At 39.7% G+C, this 22,738-nt stretch overlaps 2 protein-coding genes and 3 non-coding genes across 5 annotated transcripts; 2 read left to right on the forward strand and 3 right to left on the reverse strand.

The window, feature by feature from the left end:
• Nucleotides 1-1,271: 1,271 nt before the first annotated feature.
• On the reverse strand, nt 1,272-17,057 carry LOC141899899 (collagen alpha-6(VI) chain-like). The gene is made up of 24 exons (XM_074786509.1): nt 17,019-17,057; nt 16,812-16,878; nt 16,232-16,351; nt 15,640-15,762; nt 14,908-15,027; nt 14,256-14,375; nt 13,084-13,635; nt 12,684-12,731; nt 12,409-12,525; nt 10,817-11,368; nt 10,244-10,300; nt 9,898-10,008; nt 8,987-9,352; nt 8,578-8,745; nt 6,976-7,026; nt 6,628-6,735; nt 4,876-5,427; nt 4,131-4,178; nt 3,918-4,025; nt 3,329-3,625; nt 2,661-2,797; nt 2,132-2,246; nt 1,989-2,042; nt 1,272-1,406 (listed from the first exon to the last, which is right to left on the reverse strand). Exons 2-24 carry the CDS (start codon nt 16,876-16,878, stop codon nt 1,321-1,323), a joined length of 4,077 nt encoding a protein of 1,358 aa, XP_074642610.1. The 5' UTR covers nt 17,019-17,057; the 3' UTR covers nt 1,272-1,320.
• Nucleotides 14,007-14,078, forward strand: Trnae-cuc (transfer RNA glutamic acid (anticodon CUC)). Its single transcript has one exon. It is a non-coding gene; the product is annotated as a tRNA-Glu (tRNA).
• Nucleotides 15,886-15,957, forward strand: Trnae-uuc (transfer RNA glutamic acid (anticodon UUC)). The gene has a single exon. It is a non-coding gene; the product is annotated as a tRNA-Glu (tRNA).
• A 663-nt stretch (nt 17,058-17,720) lies between the features above and the next one.
• Trnae-uuc (transfer RNA glutamic acid (anticodon UUC)) lies at nt 17,721-17,792 on the reverse strand. Its single transcript has one exon. It is a non-coding gene; the product is annotated as a tRNA-Glu (tRNA).
• A 2,644-nt stretch (nt 17,793-20,436) lies between these two features.
• Nucleotides 20,437-22,124, reverse strand: LOC141900502 (uncharacterized). Its single transcript, XM_074787423.1, has 3 exons — nt 22,005-22,124; nt 21,330-21,600; nt 20,437-20,656 (listed from the first exon to the last, which is right to left on the reverse strand). Exons 1-3 carry the CDS (start codon nt 22,096-22,098, stop codon nt 20,548-20,550), a joined length of 474 nt encoding a protein of 157 aa, XP_074643524.1. The 5' UTR covers nt 22,099-22,124; the 3' UTR covers nt 20,437-20,547.
• Between the last annotated feature and the right edge of the window lie 614 nt (nt 22,125-22,738).

Genomic DNA, 22,738 nt, shown 5'->3' on the forward strand with positions numbered 1-22,738 from the left:
AATCTCGTATAACTGGGTCTTAATCTGATCATAGATTCGTGATTGATTAGTATTCGATTTCATTTAAAACTCGAGGAAAATCTTCCCCACGCGATATCCGCATTTTTACGCAGTAGACACTCGGTGCTAATGATCGCTTTGAAACGGAGTGTACATCATAGGAAATCGTGACAAAACCTTAAATGTCTCAAACATTACAGAGTAGATGTTGTTTACATAGTGATTTAGTAATTGCACTAGTGTTTACCTGTGGGTCCATATGTTAAATGTAGCCGTCGTATAGCGTCAGCCGGTTGATACAACCTCTAATAGCCGTCCATTAATTCAGTATCAGATCCTAAAACGCGTTAAATCTACTCGAATTTGCACGTCTTTGATATTAATTGTAAATTAGAGAATTGTTTGTTTAATGTATCTGATTTATTTCCTCATTTTCCTTCTCATTTTCTCCCTCTCCCCATTCATCTCTTTCTCCTCCCCTTACCTATTCCTCTTCATCTCCCTCTCCCCCTCTATATCTCCCCAATTCAACTGCCTGTCCACCCCCTTCCCTATTCCCCTCTCCATTTACCTCTCTCCCCATTCCTCTGTCTCTCCCTCTCCCTCCTTGTTACCCTATTTATCAATCTCTCTATCCCACCCTCTATGTATCTTCACTATTTCTCTCCCTCTCCCACTAATCCTCTTTTTCTCCCTCTCCCTATTTCTCAATCTATTCGTCCCACCCTTTTTATCATCCCTATTTCTCTCCCACCCCCAATATTCCTTAGTCTCACCCTCGCCGTTTCCTGGACCCGCGTGCGCTGTCCGCATCTGCTAATGAATAATCATACAGTCGTTTCACTGGAGCTGGCGTTGTTCTTCGAACCAAGCAAAGAACTTCATCTCATTCTCTTCCATCTCTTTAATAGTTAATCGTGGTCGCCTCTAAATTTTGTAAATCTTGTTGAATGTTTTTTCTATATTTCTCTATCGGTTTGTAAAAATCTAGATACTCTTGTTTTGCTTTCAGTCCGATAAACTTGAATTTGAACACGAACTTAAAGGCAGTAGTACGCCTGATGTTGGAGGTGAGGGGTTAGTGCGAGGGAGGTTTTGGGCGAGAAGGTAGCGTGGTGGAGGTAGTTAGAGCGATGGAGGTTTGAGGGTGAGAGAGTTAGCGTGAAGGAGAATTTGAGGTGAATGAGTTAGTGCGAGGGAGGTGTGGGGGTGGTGGACTGAGTGCGTTTGGGGCTGAACCCAGAAATGATTTTTGTTTTGAATTGTTTAGACGCAATAATAGTTTTTATTTCTCGTATTGTAAACATGAGATGCGAACGATTATAATTTACACTCATAAGAGCCATCAGTGTTAAAACATTTACCACCAGTTATACACGGAAACCCGCTAGCGCATTCATCTATATCTGAAAATATCAAAACAATCGTATCGATATATCAAACTGTTCGATATGGAAGTACCAAAACTTATGTTTCTATTTATCTAGCCACTTGATATGAGGTGTCAAAATATATGACTAAGTTATATGGAAATGACATAAACACAGATGATTATATTAAACTGTTTGATATAAAATATCACAAATAAAGATCAAACTATTTGATATAGAAAATATCAAAACTAGTATATCAATATTGGAGAGATCAAGATTCGAACCACCCTTTGATTTGATATGTGTAATCGTTACATCCACGATTAGATAATTATGCTAATTTTGTAATCATATTAGAAAACCATGATATGTTCGTTGGTCGATGATGGACGCAAGAGATCATCATTCACAATTAACTATCAGATTACATTAATACTGCATACATCACAAGGGCTTGTCACGATAGCTGGGAGTCTAAAATCAAAGATTCAACCAAGTTTCCTAGGTACGACCTAGAAAAAGCTTTTAGATGTTACTTAGGATACTGGGTCGAATCGTTGATTTTAGACCTCCAGCTATCGTGACAAGCCTCTGTGGCACACGTCATAAGCCTACCTTTGCAGGTCTTAGTTGAAACGATATATCTTTTTCCAAATGGACACATGAGATCTACGTGAAAAATAGTAGTTATGAATTTCTTCATCAAATTCTATATTTCTAAGACGTTCGACTTTCGCTTGTCGATAAGATTCATTTACCGTTCGAGATTTTCTGAGCCATAGTTTTAGGAGCCTTTGCCAGTATTTCAGCGGTTAGAGAAAACGGTATATCGGTGTAATAGTAATTGTTCATCATCAGCCTTAAAACATCATCCTACAGAATATAAATACACGGTCGAAAATATTCTTACGGAATCGTGCCATGTACAACTAAACTCCCTTGACCTTAGAGCCGCCTTCGATACTGTGGACAAAACTGGCCAATATATTCAGATATTGGAATCGATGAGTGTTTGGGGTACAGCCCTTGACTCTTTTAGATCTATCAGGTCACAAAATGTGATCATAAAACGGTCTGAACAAGTTTGACATCAGATATGCTGTATCTCAAGGGTCAGTTCTGAGTACAATACGTACTAACTCCTTTTTATAGATCTCGATACATGTACCTGATACATGCAGTTTAAACGTCGATCTTTTTGGCTTTCAGTGAAAATAGACAAAACTAGGTCCGAACCATTTCCGATGAAGTGAAAATAGGTTCCTCTGTCCGGGGTCAAAATATCACCTGTATGTTGTAAAGAAAACCATACACTCGCACATTTTCTGTCTCGAATTTAGATAATTCTAACATAGTTAAAGCTCTTTCTGTTGTCGCACCACTTCCTATGTATATCACTACCTTCTTAGTTGCAGATCGAGCTCCTGAAAATAAAATTCGTTGTTTCATCTTTAAAATGCCAGAAATTCGGGATAGATTCTAATTGAATCTGGTTAATTAAAGAGACCAAATGCATAGACCAATTTTGATTGTAACCCCAGGGATAGAAATTCGATTTAATCCTATCTCGAGTAGTCTCGATTGATCTATGAAACGAGGCCAAAGCTATGTATAAATGTCATGCACACTTGCGACACTTTGTGGATCCTCACTTGCCACGAGTAGAATCCGTGATAGACAGTAGCCTTGTCGGTATCTCATTGAATAAGAAATCTATAAGGGCGGTTTTAATTGAAACAAGTCTTAACTCAGGGGGCCGGTTCCATAATCAGGGCTTTGACTTAAGACTAGTCTAAGGCCATCTTATTTCTAAAGCTTAACAACTCAAGTCCAGTCTTAAGATTTAAGACCACTTTTGGTCTTAAGTCTCGACTATGGAACTGACCTCAGGGATCATCATTGTCAACCTGATTAAAGTGAAAATCGGTAGATAAAACCGGGTACAGGATGCCTACCGTCGACAAGCACTTTGGTTCGGACCTGACTGAGAGCGGTGTGAGTCTCAGGTTGGAAATCATGGTGTACAAGATGCGCTAAAGTTGCAGTGACGCAATCAGTAGTTTTACAAGCACCGAGTTTAGTAGTTGTAATAGTAGCATCAGCATAAGCGACAACTGACATCTGCGCGAAATCCGGATGGACGTAAAACTCTTTAATTGTATTGACGGCCAGTTGTTTAAGTTGTTTGAATTCGTCTTTATAAATGGAAGTTGATGAGTCCAATATGATCGCTAGGTCAACTTTAACCATTTCTGAAAAAAGAGTAAATAAATCATAATTCTTTTATTATGTCCTTCCTTGTGGTCTTGAGTAGTTATATTAGGCCGTCATGTGAAGCAAGTTTCACAGTTTCATGGGTTTGATTTGACTCCGAACTAAGTTCAACAGATGTGCGGGTTTGATTAGACTATGGACCCCGTTCCACAGTTGTCTGGGTTCAATAAGACTATGGACCCCGTTCCAGAGTTTTCTGGGTTTAATTAGACTATAGAACCAGTTCCACAGTTGTTTGGGTTTAATTTGACTCGGGTTAATACTACTAACCAATACAGTTATTCTGACCGAACGAACACGGACACAGAAAATACGCATCCATATTGAGACATCCTCCATTGTTTACACATGGTTTCTTGGCCGAGCATTCGTCTAGATCTATCAAATACAATATTCAAATACAATATTCATATCTCGGGCTTAATCAAGATAAGCTGTCGGGGTACTCTATGAAGGCACGTAGCAGGTTGGTGATGTCATTACCTGAACAGGAGCCTCCGATGTAGCTGTAACCAGGTTTACAATCTTTATCTGAATGAGAGAGAAAAATAACAAGATTAATACAACATCTTTAAAAAGAAACTGTATAGTTTTGTTGTATTCTAAAATTAATGGAAAAAGCAGTTTAGCAATTAGAGTCTTAAAAAGTCCAACTAAAACCGATTTTGATATCTAATTCAGTTAATCGTAAGTAAATCTAGAATTACAGTCCGTGTTATATCCTGACAAACCTAAAAAAACATATCAGCCACCAAAACTTGGTGATCTACTGGTTGGACAAGGCCTATAGTTGTACATACAGTCCGTTATAACGCTGCCATCCTTTTTAATGCCTCCGCTCACTTAACGCCAACATTTTTCAGAGAAAAATTTGCTCAATCATACTCTAATTCAATGAAAACATCATGCTTTAATGACGCTGCCAAATCGTTATTAACGCCTCATTTTTCATTGGTCCCAACAGTGGCATTACAAAGGATATATACGGCATAGTATATCCCCTTCTATTACAAATTCGACAAAACCGAACCCTACAGTTCCACAGTTTCCAGTTGAAATTTGATTCGAAAGCCAAGCTATACAAGAAATAAAACTAACTGAGCTGACGAGTCAGATAAAACCACGAACTGTGAAACCGGATCTTGAACTTCGCCTCAAATGCTGAGATTAAAATCTGTTTTTGTGGTTGAAATCTTTTGAAACTGGTTTTTGTGCTTCAGCCACTTACTATCTATAGTTGCCTTGGCTACAGCCAATGAAACGGATGTTATCCCCGCTGACGTCAGCTTATTTGGACCAATAGCGAAGCCGTTAATACTTTGTTGCATGACGTCACCGACCTCGTCATTTGCACCGCGATTTGTCATCGTATAAAGTCTGATACCAGTAGCGGGTAGATTTATGATTCCGTATAGAGTCCGCATCCGATCTTTAGCTGCAACCGATCCGCTGCTCACAACTATCGCAGCCTTGGGAACGTTTTTTCTAGTTCCGTTACCGGTCAGAATATCAACGGCTTTCTCAAACGGAAGCCACGCGTTTTGTTTCGTAGCAGAGGTCGTGACTGCATCCAAAGAATCCAAGACACAATGGGAATTGTCACAATCGTCTAGATCGGTGACGATTTTCATCGAATCGCTGTAGACTGCAGTAGCAACTCTGACATAGTCCGGATGGATGGCATAATGATGAACTATCTCTTTACCGATATCTATCAAATACGGTGCGGTGGTAGTATCAGATAGATCGATTAATATAGCGATATCAATACGCGTGCGTTCTGAAATATCAAAAAAAAATCATGGAAAATTTTGAAAGTTCAAAAGTGGTCTTGAATCTATAAAGGACTGATTCTGTAAACAAATGTTAAATCTGTGCCGATAGTTTTTACGTGCCAAGGTTAAAAAACTTGAAAGATGTTGGGAGAGGTTCCACTTTATATTGATATTACTATGTCAGCTTTTGAAATACTTGATGTCAGTAATTTCGTTGGGTATATGGTAAATCATTTATTGATTTAATTCTCCTCTTTAAAACAAAATGAAGGTGACAGGGAGGGGCAATTATATATCTACTGTTAAATCAATTCTATCAAATCTAGGGTAGTCAAATGTTTGGCACAATTAGGGTCATCATTCAAATAGCATTATTTTGGGTATTAGGGACTGTCTGACAGCTATCTTTGTGGATCTCTGGCAAAAGGACATAAGATCAAGTGATCATTCCCGTTATAATTTCTACAAAACAGTTAAAACTAGTTTTAAGTTCGAAAAATATTTGTAAGTGTTGAAAGATTTTAGCCTCAGAAATGCTGTTGCTAAATCACGGACGTCTACTCACAGCTTACCAATTGAAAAAGGTTGACACCGCGGTATTGAAAAGGAAAAACGTTTGTGCGGTATCTGTAATATGTTGGACGATGAATTTTCTGTTGTTAAAGGGTCGCTAATCTGAGAAAATAATTGAATATATCTATCTTAGATGTAAATAGTTTAATCTCCACTTTCGACAACTTGAATTCTACAACCAGTTTTGTTCAGCTAGCCAAATTTATTAGACTCGGTTTGGCATTGTCCTAATATTTCTTCGATTATGTTTTTTATTTTTTCAATTTTGTTTTTCTTACCTTACTTGTGATTAGTGTTGATTATGCCTCATTTTTATTGCTTGTTTATCTCCTATTATGTATATACTTGATTTTCCCGGAACTGTATCAGTTGCAAACAATGTTTTTTTAATGTTTATGCTGATTAAAGATTGAATTGAATTGTAATAAGAGTTAATGAAATCATAGACTCTAAAATGAATTTGTTTTAGAGTCCATGATTTAACCCTTTAAACCCTACTACTGTGGAATTGGGATATTGAACAATTTTTAGCTGCCTCCATATATCTGGCTGCAAACTCAATACATTTTTCTCTTTGAAGACGAATACACACGGAGGTCGCAAGTAAAGGGTTAAACTTTAAAGCAGCTTACGTATACAGTTTGGAATTGTCCCGCAAATACAATTATAGGTTCCAAGTTTGTTTGAACATTTTCCACCGTTTACACACGGGATTTTGATAGCGCTGCATTCGTCTATATCTGCAATCAGAAACAGTAGGATTGCTCAGTAAAAAAACCCACGGCAAAATGAAATAAAAACTGATTTACGTTCGAAAATTAATATGGAAAAGCGGCTAGATATTATCAAAAACTAAAACAATTAGTCACGGATCAATTTGTTAAGTAAAATTAGAGTTTCCACATCGGGAATCGAACCCGGGCCGCAAGGGTGATCCTAACCACTAGACCATATGGGAAAACTCATTCGACTGACGTTACCTTTACAGATTGCATCTGTCCCAGCACTGAATCCGAATGCGCACATTCCATCTGCGATTTACAAACAAACAAACGATAAGAAGTTGTTTGAGACCTCAAATAATATATATATATACATACATACATACATACATACACACATACACACATACACACATACACACACACACACACACACACACACACACACACACACACACACACACACACACACACACACACACACACACACACACACACACACACACACACACACACACACACACACACACACACACACACACACACACACACACACACACACACACACACACACACACACACACACACACACACACACACACACACACACACACACACACACACACACACACACACACACACACACACACACACACACACACACACACACACACACACACACACACACACACACACACACACACACACACACACACACACACACACACACACACACACACACACACACACACACACACACACACACACACACACACACACACACACACACACACACACACACACACACACACACACACACACACACACACACACACACACACACACACACACACACACACACACACACACACACACACACACACACACACACACACACACACACACACACACACACACACACACACACACACACACACACACACACACACACACACACACACACACACACACACACACACACACACACACACACACACACACACACACACACACACACACACACACACACACACACACACACACACACACACACACACACACACACACACACACACACACACACACACACACACACACACACACACACACACACACACACACACACACACACACACACACACACACACACACACACACACACACACACACACACACACACACACACACACACACACACACACACACACACACACACACACACACACACACACACACACACACACACACACACACACACACACACACACACACACACACACACACACACACACACACACACACACACACACACACACACACACACACACACACACACACACACACACACACACACACACACACACACACACACACACACACACACACACACACACACACACACACACACACACACACACACACACACACACACACACACACACACACACACACACACACACACACACACACACACACACACACACACACACACACACACACACACACACACACACACACACACACACACACACACACACACACACACACACACACACACACACACACACACACACACACACACACACACACACACACACACACACACACACACACACACACACACACACACACACACACACACACACACACACACACACACACACACACACACACACACACACACACACACACACACACACACACACACACACATATATATATATATATATATATGTATATATATATATATTATTTAAGGTCTCAAACAACTTCTAAATTTCTAATCCTCTCTCTTCTCATAAGTAGTAGTGATTTTTGTATGTGCGTAAAAGATGATTATGAATTTTGATAATGGGTGACCTTGAGCAATTTTCTTCGCCACGTCGAAATAAACTGATTCGCTCCAGTTGAAGGTCGACTCTGCGGGTAGATGAGGTGTGACGTGGTCAGTGCCGACTGCCGGTACTACGGAGTAGATTCTGACGCGAGCAAACCACATGTGTTCAATTGCCGTCACCACTCGATCCTCTAGAAAATTATCAGAAACAACATAAGGCATGAACTCTAAACTTGCGTCTTATTTATACTCAATCTACGAGACTACGAGAGAAATATTTTCTGTCGACTCACGCTGGAAATAAATTTTTGCAACCATGATTGACACGGACACCGAAACTGTGGATCGGTCATCTTGGTTTTAAAGCCAAGACCAAACTTATGATTTAAGACACCGGCATTTTAAATTTAAGTCATGACTGTGCATACTTACTTTTACTGCCTTTACCGCTGCCTACATATATCACTATTTTCGTGACTCCGAGACGCGCACCCGGTCCCAGCATGACGTCATCAGTATCGCCATCCAGGGCGCTGCTCAAGTCGGGGCTTTTCGAAGTCTGGGTGATTTTAGCCGATGCTAAGAATTTCTGAACGCACCTTAGTTCAGAACAACTTCCCAAGTGTAGATCCGTAGTGAATTTATCGGCGTAATGCGTCAGACTGATTTGCGTGTATTCAGGACTTATGTAGAATTTCGTTGCTAAGATTTGGAATGTTTTTTTTAATTTGGGGAATTGAGATGCGGTAAGCGAGGATGACGTGTCCAACATGATCACCACATCAGCCACGAGTAATTCTGTAAGAATATAGATAGTCGACCACGAGTCAGTGTACAGATCATCGGCACCCGGTTGCACACCTGTGAGTTGTGAGTTTAGATTTGAGAATGAACTCATTTTAATTCAGAGTTAACTCTAATTCACAACTGTGGAACTGGATCCTGAGTTCACACTTCACTCTTATACACAATTGTGGAACTGGGCCCAGTTTTTAATTGTGTCATAATTGTGTAAGGTAAGTAGTGTCCAACTTTCGAGCAACTGACCCCATCGTTTCAGGGCCCAGATGCAAGCGGTCGTGATTCAAGTCTAGACCTTGTTAAGATCTGAAAACTGGTCCAAAATTGGTAGATCAACTATAGAACTAAGTTGTCGTTAGACTAACTTTAAACTAAAGCCTAGAATGTGTAACTGGGTGGGGTAGCTCCAACGTTGATTAAATTGTTCAGTTCCATCCAGTTGTTTGATGGGAGAACTGATGTCGAAAATTGAATATATGGCGATAACTAGCACTTACGATTTTGAAGATGCTACAAAGACACAAATGAATTTCACATCCTACCTTTGCACTTGAGATCCTGCGCTGCGCATGGGCAACTGAAACCGGAAACTGTATTCAGACATTTCCCTCCGTTACAACATGGCTCCGCACTTCCGGCGCATTCGTCAATGTCTACAAATACAGACTCATCTAATATACGCAGCAGCCATCTTGGATCCTGCGAGATTTCAATGATATCTCGCATCATCCAAAACGGCCGTCAAAACCGCAGATGTAGACAGAAGAACAAAAGACGAGAGTTTGAAAATTAATTGAATTGAAGAGTAAAAAAAACTTAATAAGATTATGAGGAAAAAACATTCAGGAATTATTTAGATTTTCGATTGTGAATTTTAGGTTTTCTTACCTACGCATTTTTTCGTCTTTTTAGAATCAAAATAATCCCCAAATTTGCATTTAGAATCTGGAACATACAATATAGTACCACAATATACTGAGTTGGTTAAATACGATAAATGCAGTGGTAAAAATCGAGTTTCATTTATCAATTAAACCAGTTTTAATGGGTAACCCGCATAACCAGTATCCCCAAGGCGTGGCGAGCAGTAGATCGTCCGTCTGTTGTCAAAATTAATTCATTTTCAATAAACTTTTAACTGAATTTTTAAACTGCCACCAAATATACAATAATTTCATTCTTCTACTCGGATATCGGTTAAGTTTTCATAGATGATTGACTCATTTAAGAGAAATGTTCAATCAGATTTGATTGAAATGTAGAAGAAGTCGAACACACGCAGACGACCAACTTTCTACTAGCGAACCTGGCGGATCCTCGACTGCCATACGTGGAATCCTCGATTGCCACAGTAGAACTGCGTGTACCCGATTAATACTATGTCATTTATCCACTGGTTAACTAAAACCAGTTTCTGAGTAGATGACTCCGGTAACAGTAATAGAACTAACGCACACAAACCTGCCATGATGAGCTCCGACAATTGAACTGCCGATTTCCAAATTGTCCCGAAATCCAGAACGTTCGGAATTTCAATCGTGTTCTGTCGATTGATTTTATTCAGTATGAAACGAGCGTGGTTATAGACGAGACTGTAGAGAGTGATTCTATGACGGTTGATTCTGTGTAAAGCCATCGCTGTCAATTCTTTATCATCTGTCTCACCGCTACCTACATATACTATAACCTTCTTAGCCTTACTCCGAGACTTGCCACCGTTTTTCAAGATGTTATCGACAGCCGAATTGAACGCTATGTGAGGTTTAGCTAAACCTCCCTTCCAAGTCCACGTTCTCACAATGCGTAGCAAACAGCTATAGTCGTTGCATGTATCGAAAAGCGACCCCTGGTGCACAGTTTCGCAGTATGATAGAACGGATACTCGTACGTAGTTGGGATGGACGTATAGCAGACGAATCAAGGCTCGATACAGGTTGAATAATTTCGGCCACTCGGATTGGTAAACGTACTCGGAGCTGTCCAATATCATAACGACATCCAACGCACTCTTCACTGAAAATATAAAGGATAATCTATATATGATGCCTGATTTTGGCCATTCTAGAAATATGTCTGCACGGCTAAGCATGATGAAAAAAAAACATAGACACCATTTTTTTGTTTTCTAGATTTCGAGAATTCAAAAACCTACAGCACTGAAACACACTAGACCACTGGCAAATTACTGGCTGAGATTAGCTGACTTCACCAGGATGAAGGGAAAAATGCCACCGGTTAAAATGTAATCGTGCTTATTAAACGTGACACGGCAATTCAAACAATATATAAGCGATTTACATGACAGATCGCCGAAATTTATAGATATCCGTAATATGATATTTTTTTATCATCTTTTGTTGTAATGGTTTATAACGACATGCACACTATGGCGACACATGTACGCCCTCTACAGACTTGACAGTTGAGCTTAGCCAGGGCCAACTTTTCCCATCCTCCCTCGGCAGGGATTCGAACCTATTAATGCTATCGCGAGACTCCACCGCGGCATAAAACGATGCCTGATTAGCCCGAGTTATTCAGGGTTACATAGGCTAGCCACATGAAAACACGCGGCACCAACCAGATTGCCTGTTGTATAATCCTGAATTTCAAAGTATCTCTAGACAACGAAGATAGAAAACAGAAGCGAGATTTTGAGAATTATAGGAAGTTAATCTATTTTTTATCTAACTCAGGGGCCTGGATCCAGTTCTACAGTTGTTGTGTGTTGGAGTTAACCCTGAGGTAAATGAGTTAACTCTGAGTCAAATATAAGCCCACAACCTGTGGAACAGTTTTATAGAAAGTAGATTACATTAGAAATTTCGAGGAACTAGGTGTAAAGGAGGAACAGGGTCCATTACTGTGGAACTGGGTCCAGATCTGTGGAACTGGATCCTGAAGCGTGGAAATGGGTCTTCAGGAGGAACTGGGTCTTGATTTGTGGAATTTGGTCCAGAACTATGGAAAACAGGGGCCAGAACTGTGGAAATGGATCTGAATTTAGCGCCAGATTTTGGCAAAATAAAGAAAGGGAAAAATTATGCTTATACCTTGACAGTCGGTAAGACCAGTTCTACTCGTGTTACAGCTGCATGTATAACCACCAGGATTATTCTCACATTCTCCACCATTGTGACACGGATCGACAGAATGGCATTCATCTATATCTACAAAGTTCAACAAACAACAACAAAATTAACTTGAAATTCTGTTGAAAAGATATGATGTAGCGTCAATTGCATTGAATTGACCGGTTATCGATCTAGTCTCAATATTGATGACGTACAGCGCACCTTCACCCAAACTTCATCATAAAAAATCTTACCAATACATTTTCCTCTGTTATCTCTGTAACCAAACTTACAGTTAGTATCTGTAGAAAAACAATGGAATATTTCACAAATTATAAAATTTCGTCTCACATCAACTTATCGTTGAACCCCGTATGTGAGTGTTATGTAGTCATTGAGACCCTCATTGTAGCGCATATAGTCAGATTCCACATAGTCCACAGACCTTGATAACACTTAGCTGTACCCAGATTGCAGTTTCAAATTTAATTAATAATAAATAAAATAAATTAATTATCAATGAAAATTAGGCTTAAGTCTTATGGATTAATTCTTCAGTGTTTTTAACTCCACAATGCAAATTTAAAACTGAGAACCATGGAAGTGAGTACCACACTGAGGTCCTCGTATGGTTTAATTGAGATGTCGGTTTACCTTCTCGTATCGCCATAGCGATCATTGGGGCGTAAACATTCGATATCTCGATCTTTTTCACCACGGGCGACAATGAGAAATGTGACGTCACAGGAAGTGACGTATACAACACGTTACTTTCAGTATCGCAGCCGACTGAGTAAACTCGAACTCCGTCTCGATTCAGATCTTCTAAAGCTTCTAAAGTAAGTAAATAATCTTCCGTTTCTCCGCTCCCGAGAACCAGTACTACTTGAGGGATTCCCCGCCGATTACCACGTGTCTTCAATAAGAACTTCCTCGCGTGCCGCAGCCCGAGCCAACTATTCGCTCTAGTTCCGTCGTATTCGAGCGTATCAATGGCGTTCAGAACGCTGTCAGTTTTATCAGATTGTTCTAGCCAGTTACCCAGTTTGACGTTACTGCTGAATTCAGCCGTAGCGATTCGAACCATCCCCAGTTTCACGTCAAACTGTCGGACGATTTCTTTAGCGAGAACTTTAGAAAGTTCGAATTCGCTTTCGACGACGGATCGCGACGAGTCGATTAGAATCGCTAGATCAATGGCGTGTTCTAGAAATACAAACAAATGAACAATCAATAAATTGTTTTCTATCTTCTTGAAAGAAAAATGTATATGTTATTGATTATCGAGTGATGAAACTGAAGTTTGTAGTTTTCTTTTTAGATCACCTCCCGAATGTTCCTATGTATAGCACATGAGTACATCTTCTTAATAAGATGCCAGTTGAAATAATTACTCCCAACATAAATAAGGCACAATAAAGTTATGTGTGATCTTTACGTTTACTAACGGCCACTCAGGATATGAAGGATCAATATCTTAAGGTATAATTACATAATGAAATTACAGAACACATTGAATTGACTCATCTAATTATCAAAATCTATTATCAAAAATATCTAAACGATGTTTTCAGCTTTCCCGTATGGTCTAGTGGTTAGGATTTCTGGCCCTCACCCAGGCGACCCGGGTTCGATACCCGGTGCGGGAACACATATTTTCTCTCAAATAGAAAATTTAGTTTTAATCCATTCATTCACTTTTTGACAGCTCTAACCATGGACTCTAAAAACACGATTTCAGTCCATTCGTACAGAATGATATTTGTTTGGCTTTTTGTTGTTGTTCGTGTTTATTACGCGACGATAGATAAATGAAATCTACGTACTGTTTTTACAGTGAACTCCTGTAAATCCGGGTGTACATTGGCACGTGTATCCAAACCCCGGTGAATTCTGTGCACACTTCCCTCCATTAGCGCAACTTACACCGACACACTCATCTATATCTATACAGAGGAAAATTTAATCAATTATATATAAAGTATTCTGAATCGTGTTGAATAAGGACTCGGCAATGCTGCTGTGGCGAGTGAGGATCCACCGGGTGCGCTAGTGTTCAATGGGACAGCATCAAGCATTGTGGCAATGGACATTTCCAGTTGTGGCCATTAGTGAGGATCCATGTGTGTAACTAGTGTACAGTAGAGCATCAAGAACTGCGGCAATAGATGATTCCACTTGTGGCAGGTGAGGAACTACCTGGTGTCGCTAGTGTAGTAGGACATCAACTACTGCGGCAATAGAGGATTCCACCTATGGCAAGTGAGGATCCACCAGGTGCGCTAGTGTGCATCAGGGGATTCCACATGTGGCCAGTGAGTGTAGTCTACAGAAGTGATGTGTCTAAGTGGGAGGCTATTAAAATTCTACATTAATTTTGGGCACGCCATTTGGCGGAGTAGTTGGTGCAGTGAGTGGCACGCCATTTGGTGGGATAACTGGGGCAGCACAAAGAACACCGTCTGGCGGGATACGAACCTGATTCACAACGTTTTCCAGTATAACCGGCAGCGCAGACACATTTATAACCTTGACCTGGTAAATTCTGAGCGCATTGTCCTCCATTTTTACACATTATCCCGACACATTCATCTATATCTGATATATATAAACATTCATCATATCAATGATCAATGCTTAAAACTTTAAACTTTTTCAAATCCCACAAGATCAAATTCCGACAGGTTTCATCAAGCTAATGATTTATTTATTCGACGTTTTGACTATAGAACAATAGTCATCTTCATTCACAGATATAGTATAGTGTTTCACCAATGGTAATCAAGGCTTTAAATTTGAGAAACATTAGAAAGAATAATGATGCAACTCGTATTGGAAATGAAACTGGGAGGATCGCGCACGATTTTGATCAATATTCACGCGATACTTAAAATGGCCGCCTCGATATGAAATAGCTCGGGCGAACTTCGTTATCGGAGTTGAGTCGACTATATGCAAACTAAGTGCAACCGAATGTTAGTCAGGACAATAGTCCGGAAATGGTCGACTACGGGATTGAGCGCGGTCGCTGTAGTCGGACCTATTTCCAAGATTGCCGAAGATCTTGGGTATTTTAACGCATTTCGGCCCAGTTTTATGACAACGTTTGAACTCAATTATTTCCGGTTTATTCGTATTTTTTTTCGAAGTGACCGTTTTAAAGTTTAAGTTTTTCATGAAACTGCACCCCCTGGTGGTGATTATATGTACCATGTTCACAGTGAGTTCCAATGTATCCATTAGCGCATTGACACTTGTATCCGGAACCCGGTGCATTCTGGACACATTTACTTCCATCGTGATAACATTGAACTCCCTGACATTCATCAATATCTATAAATAACAAATATCATTCCTGTATTGCTGTAATAAAAGCCTAGGTGTGCGTTTGTAAGGGACACCAAATCAAATAGTCTTCTTAGTCACGATGTAAATGTATAAGGAGGAATTCGTATCTCCCATATGGTCTAGTGGTTAGGATTCCTGGCTTTCACCCAGGCGGCCCGGGTTCGATTCCCGGTGTGGGAACTTTTTTCAGACGATTTTAGACAATTATATCATAATTGTATGCTCTATATTTTCTACTTTTCAAGCATCTTTTCTTCAAGTATATGACATCTATTTTTTTCCTTTTAAATGCATGACATTCATAATTCAGTAGTCTGGATATTTCTATTGTGGTATATTTTCAATCAAACAACCAATTAGTTTCCACAATGGTATAGAATATGCTGTTTGCATTTTCCCGGAGTCCTATGCATGCGATGTATAGATGAGTCTATCAGTAATGGTGATATTTTACCTGTTTCGCAGTCGTCTCCTTCCCAGCCAGCTTTACATCGACATCTGTAACCCTTTAATGAACTGTCCCGCGAACAGGTGGCGCCATTTTTACAGGGCAGTTTCGAACACGCGTCTGCAGCTGGAAACCAATCGAGCGTAACAACGTAACTGTAAGCGTTACTTCATTTACCCGGTTAATTAAGGCTATTATACAACTAGACATTAAAACATTGTATACAGAACTGGGAGCACGAATACGAGTTAAGATTTGACGCTGAAGTCAAACTAACGTATTTAAAACGAACTAAAAAATCAACCATTCAGGAACTGTGGGTCCTTATGAGTCCTTGGTTTCTTGTTGACCCTAGGACCACAATGAATAAAATATTTTCAATCTGACTCCTCACAATGGAACTCGGCCCTGGGCCCATTATAGAATCGAAAGCAGCAATGCGAACCGAGAGATGGTGGAGGTTGGACCATCAATTTGATTCTTGATGAATGCATTTATCTTTTCATTTTATTATCGATATACTCTCCACGTCTGAGTAAACGCTGTTCTGTAACTACGACAAACATTGTTGTTGTCTGTGACTTACCTGATGAAATCTTGATGATGCAACTTATCAGAAGAAAGGAAATCACCCGGCGCCCAGTCGCTGCCATCTATATCCACGAATTCAACAACAATTCAAAACAACAATTTCATTTATGGTAGAGGATACTGCAGAGAACTTCATTTGTAATTCGTCATTTTTCGTGATATTTTAAATTCTCTATTTGTTATGTAAGAAATGAAAGCCTACCTTGGACTCTACAGTGTTCGTGTATATGTATATGGAACAGAGAATAGACGGAATTCAGTTTGAAATGCAGATGTTTTCTGGACCTTTTGTTTTCCTGGACGAAAAGTCGAATCGTAAATAAAACGTTTACAGTAAAATACAATACGATCGAAGAACACAGTTTATTCACATCTGCAGTATACGTTCGTATATAAAACTCAGTACGGAATCCAAATTATAGGAAGATAACATTCATTAGTATGATACGTGTAGATCTAAGGTTTACAAGATACCGACCCGCAAAAAAAAAAAAAATTTTACAATGAATTTTTGCAAAGCGAAACCTAATGTTATTGCTTCAGGGGTGAAACAGTATTTTGCACTGTATAGGCCTAGCAGGCAACACTTCTTCTGGCCAAGTTATCATTTTGAAAACACTTTTAATTGATATCCAAAATCTCACTGGGTGAGCTGAAGAGTCGTATATCAACTGTTTTGTTTTTTCTTTACAATGTATTAAGTATATATATATATATACTGAAATGATATAGTGGCAATCATGTATTTCATATAATATACCCCTGTTAAGTTGTATTCGGCATTTGGTTATTCGGTCGTTTAAAACCTAGTACTCTACCAGCAAAAGTTGACTCCAGCAATATTCACAGTAAACTAAAACATCCAAAAATAAGTTCAAATATATGCAAATATATCGAAAAGAAGTTCCCACACCGGGAATCGAACCCGGGCCGCCTGGGTGAAAGCCAGGAATCCTAACCACTAGACCATATGGGAAAGCTGTTCGATAGGTTGCCAGTTATATCCGTCTTTGTAAAATTTACCAGATAATTGATTGTCAATTCTATGTGTGACGAAGTTATTCTATTGTCCCTTCATGATCTCAGAGTGGTCAGTAGTTAATGCAAGTTAAAGGGTCACACGGTAGAACGATCTCTTAATTGAATAACTAATTGCGAGATCCGGTTTTCTGAGTTATTAGCAAATATAATATCATTCGAATAGAATTGATCAATGTATTATTTGACCACGAGTTAGAAATGATTCGACGGACTATGAGATTCTGCGACCGGTTCATAATCCTCATAGCTAAAAGTATTGTCTGAATAAGAGGGTCTTTAGATGCCGCCCTTCGTAAACATGTTGTCTCGAAATCATCTTCAAAACCCGCCATTGTTATGAAGTTAGACATTGTTGCGTCCTCGCACAAAGACAGAGTGAATATTCTTTATCGTTAAGTTGCTTGTTCGGCATTGTTGCCTCCTCATTAACTATGGCAACAACTTTTACGTTTTGGATTATGACGCTTATTACGTTGTTTAGATCAGTTTTCACGGATGTATTTTACACTCGGAGTAATACCACGTTCATAATAGAAAGAGATCTGGTGGATGTTGATTATCCGGTAGAGTCTACTTTAGAGTGCGCTAAACTGTGTATGGTTCACGAATGCATGGGTTTCATATACAGAAAAAATACGTATTGTTGTACGTTGTTAGAAATGGGAAACGCAAGAGACCACGCATGGATTTCGGCTGATGCTTTAGTGTTTGTGAAATCAATTATTCCGACTTCTACGTCAGGTAAACAAAACCACTGAATTAGAAATTCACGGGCAAAAAAACTATATGTGCTTGAACTATGAGCTTTGTCGTGAATTTTAAGTTTGTTTAAATAGAACGATGAAATACAAGGTTATGAATTTTTGCAAAATGTAGCTGGTATTCAGAAACTTAAAAACACAGTGTTCGGAGCCTTCCGGTGAATACAGTGAGGTCAGAGACCTCCTACAGATAGGGACCCCTTGAACAGCTATGCGAATTTGTAGTTTTATAGTTAAAGAAATAGACTATACATCAGGTAGAAAATAAATCTACAGAATTAGAAATGGGCATGAAAATTTATTTTGTAAAACTCGGCATAATTTCTTATTCTTTAGAATATTGCAAATTGGGATTTTTACTGTTAAAAATATCGTTTTGTTTTATGTTTTTAAGAACCTTTAACTGTAAACGGTGAAATAGATTCAGCATTGACATCAACATCGTCTACATCAACTTCAACAACAAAATTATCAACGACATCAGTAATACCTACATCGACAAGCAACGCTATGACGACAGCATCCGGCATCAATACTGGTGAATTCAAATGTCAACCCGGTTATGAGGAGCCTAGAAGTGGTGATAATGTTTGCTTTAGAGTTAGCGACCATGTTGCTGATTATAAAAACGCTCAAATAGCATGTCTTTACGATCAAGGGAATTCACGTGGAAACACTAATCTAGCAGCACCGCAATCAGCTTATGAAAATACACTCATCTCCGCGTATCTGATCAAGAAATTCTCACATATCTCAGGTATATAGGTTTGTGAAGACTTATTCTGTCTAACCTGTATTATTTCGAGGCGTATCTTATTTTGAAAAAGATGGCGCTACCTGTGACATTATCACCATGAGTGAATTAAGGCAATATGACGATGTTAAGTGCATGGGGATTTAGGAAGCGGCCATATTTGATGCAATGTCAGTACATGTATTGTGAATCGATATAACTGGTGATGTCTAAAATATTCAATCACTAGTAGGCAATTTGATGACGTCATAGGGTTGGAAGAGGCAGCCAAACGTATTTTATCGATTGTTTATATGTCTATTTGTAGGCAGTATATTCATTGACATGAAGAATCCCACCGGAACTGCAGTCACATGGCAAAACAAAGATGGCGGCGGCGTCTCCCCGTTGCCGTACACGATAGTTTGGCTTCGGGACCAGCCCGATCAAGAGACAGAACAATGTATCGCCTATTCTGCGGATTTGATTAGCAGAAGTTGGGAGGATGTCTCCTGTTTTGACAGACATCACTATATCTGTGAGGAGAGGCCTCGCTAGAAACAAACATCCCGGTGGCATAAACAATTATATACGTGTAATTTATGTTTAAGGCAGGTTCCTGTCTCCGCATTGTCAGTTTTACTACGCCTTGGAGACTAAGGGTCATCAGTCTCTCAGCTGAACAGTTAGTTACATCTTGATTCAAGACAGTCTAAGAAGACAGTGCCCCCAGATAGTAGTCTACGTGACATATAATGGCGGATACAGGATATCCTGACGGGAGGGGGATGTTGAACTTTTGGTAGATCGTAAGAGATTGAGAAGGGCCTACAAACCCTGAAGCCATTCGTCATTTGCCCATGAACAAGATGAGAACACCGATTTTGGTGTGAATGAACTTGATCTTGCCTTGCCAGATGCCAGAAAATCGTGTTTAGATACATAATTCGTCCGCCAAGGCTTCGCTCTATTACGTTCAGCCCTCGGGAAATGGGCTTCCTCTCTGTGCCCCATCCCTAACACGTTTCTACGGCCTTGTGAACTCTATACGTTTCCTCGGAATAATATAAGAATAATTTCTGGTAATCATATACGCCGTGTTTATTGTAGAATTGTTTGTAAATATTTCTTATGCAGAATTTAATGTAATATGGGTATGCAAATTACATTACGAAAATCAATATTTACTGATTGATCTATTTTGGGGATGGTGGAAGCACTTCGAGTTGCTGCCGAGCGTGATTGATTTGACGAAGTAGTTCCTCCGTCTTTTCGTCATTTAATTTTGCATCTTTGGGCGAAACCCTAGAATATAATAACGAGGTTATTGAGAAAGAATCAAACACAATGAACATGACATAGAGGGTCCAAGCTGAGGGGTGGTGTAGGAAAATACGAAGGACTAAAAAAATATGTTTCATGATTATTGCCGGGATTTTGCATGGGAGGCAGATCCGTACTCAAGTAATTCAAAAATAAGAGGGCCCCACGATTAAAATGCCCGAGATGGTAGGGTTCTGAGTGCAGGCTATAGTTGACACACGGAGAAGGACCCGGGCTGGGGGTGCAATACTTTCCTGTGCAACTATCTCGGAAACTTATTTGTCCAGGTATTGGTTTATTCAATCCCTTGCAAATCACGGGGGGAAATAGAAGATAACTTATTAAAAAAATGAAACGGAAGGTTTCTGATTTTATAACGGTTTATGCGGTAAAAAATCCGTCGCTGGCAGGAAATTTCCGTGATTTGTCGGAATTTTCGTGAACTCGTCGGAAATGTCTCCGGTTCATCTGCTGCAGCGTTATTTTCCTCTTTTCCCTCCTCCCTTGAACCACGAAAATAAAGCATTGAACATAGGAAACTATCCGTTTAGAAACGAATAGTTCCTGCAAAAATAAGATTTTTCTGCAGCATGATAGCTGAATTGTCGATTATGTGTTTGCAAAAAAAACGGAAACTTCCGTAACTTTTTTTTACCTTTTAAATAAACACCGTTGGAAGCCGCTCACTTCAACGAGACTAGCTCCAGGCTGATGAACAGGCGCATGCACTGATTTGTAGAAACGGCAGTATTTGGTATATTTTTGGAAGGTTATCATTGCACATTCTGGATCTGCCACGCATTCGACCCTACACTGCAACAGATCTACTGCTGTGTACTGTCTAAACGGTTTTTCTACAGTCGAAGGAATGTAACCGGGTCGAAAATGCCCCGTACAGAAAATCTGTACGATTCTCCCATCTTTCACTACAATTTACATCAAAGATAAATACACGTGTTTTAGAATCGAGATTTAGAAAAATAAAATCAAGGCAATTTTCGAAATGTGGACACTACGGGTAATCAAGGTTCAAGGCGAAAAAGGTGAACTCAAAATTTTTGCTTTAATTGCAACTGTACTACTCTTACAGCCTGGTTACTTCCATCCTCTGCCGGCAGGGATGCGAACCTGATGGCATCGAGATTGCCACACTTCGTGCCGTGGCTGAGTGTAGCGACGCCATCACGTTCGAATCCCTGCCGAGGGAGGATGGGTTACTTAGTGTTCTTAAATACCTGCAATTCAAGCTTAACCGTGTTAAGCATAAAGTTTTTCGAAAATCTGGACCCGGGGTACTTCGAAAATACCCACTATCAAATTAGTTACTTACTGCGATAAGTGTCTGTTAGAATTTCCTGGGCTTGACCCATTTGCGCAACAATGAACGTTGTCACTAAGAATACGACGAAGATATGTGTACCCATTGTGATAGTGTCCGACGAATGATAAGTTTATGAATTGGTTGAGTGACTTTTAAACTGGCTGTGTTTAGTAACAGCTGGGTTTATACTGTTTACGCGCCAACATTTCCAGGTATCAGTGACAGTCACACGCGGCTAGGGTGCTGGCTATACTGGAACATGTTTAGTGAGTCGAGAACTAGGAACTCGATGAATGATGCTACCGAGTTTAGAATAACGAGGGACCCGGTAGCGTTGGATCAGCAGTAAATATTTACCCGAGTTGAAAATCAGGGAACTCGGTTTTTGGGACTGCTGTAAACATTTGACCGAGTGTGGAATTAGGGAACTCGGTAGCGTTTGAACTGCTAGTGCTATAAACACTTCATCGAGTTGCGAATCAGGGAACTCAATAGCGTGGGGACTGCTGTAAATACCGGGCGTTTCATCGAGTTGAGAATCAGGGAAATCGTTAGCGTTGGGACTGTGGTAAATGACATGACGTTTTAACACAATCTTAGATGATATTGAAATGTTCAGTTCACTAGAATTGCTAGTTAAAAAGTGAGCGGCAAGTGTTTTCTTCATTAAGTTTTATGGTTATAGGCATCAGCTGTTACTTTACTAGCAAAATTTATTATCTAAGAAACGCGGCAAGCATTAA

The sequence above is a fragment of the Tubulanus polymorphus genome, chromosome 2 (assembly GCF_964204645.1).
Source record: "Tubulanus polymorphus chromosome 2, tnTubPoly1.2, whole genome shotgun sequence".
NCBI lineage: Eukaryota > Metazoa > Nemertea > Palaeonemertea > Tubulaniformes > Tubulanidae > Tubulanus > Tubulanus polymorphus.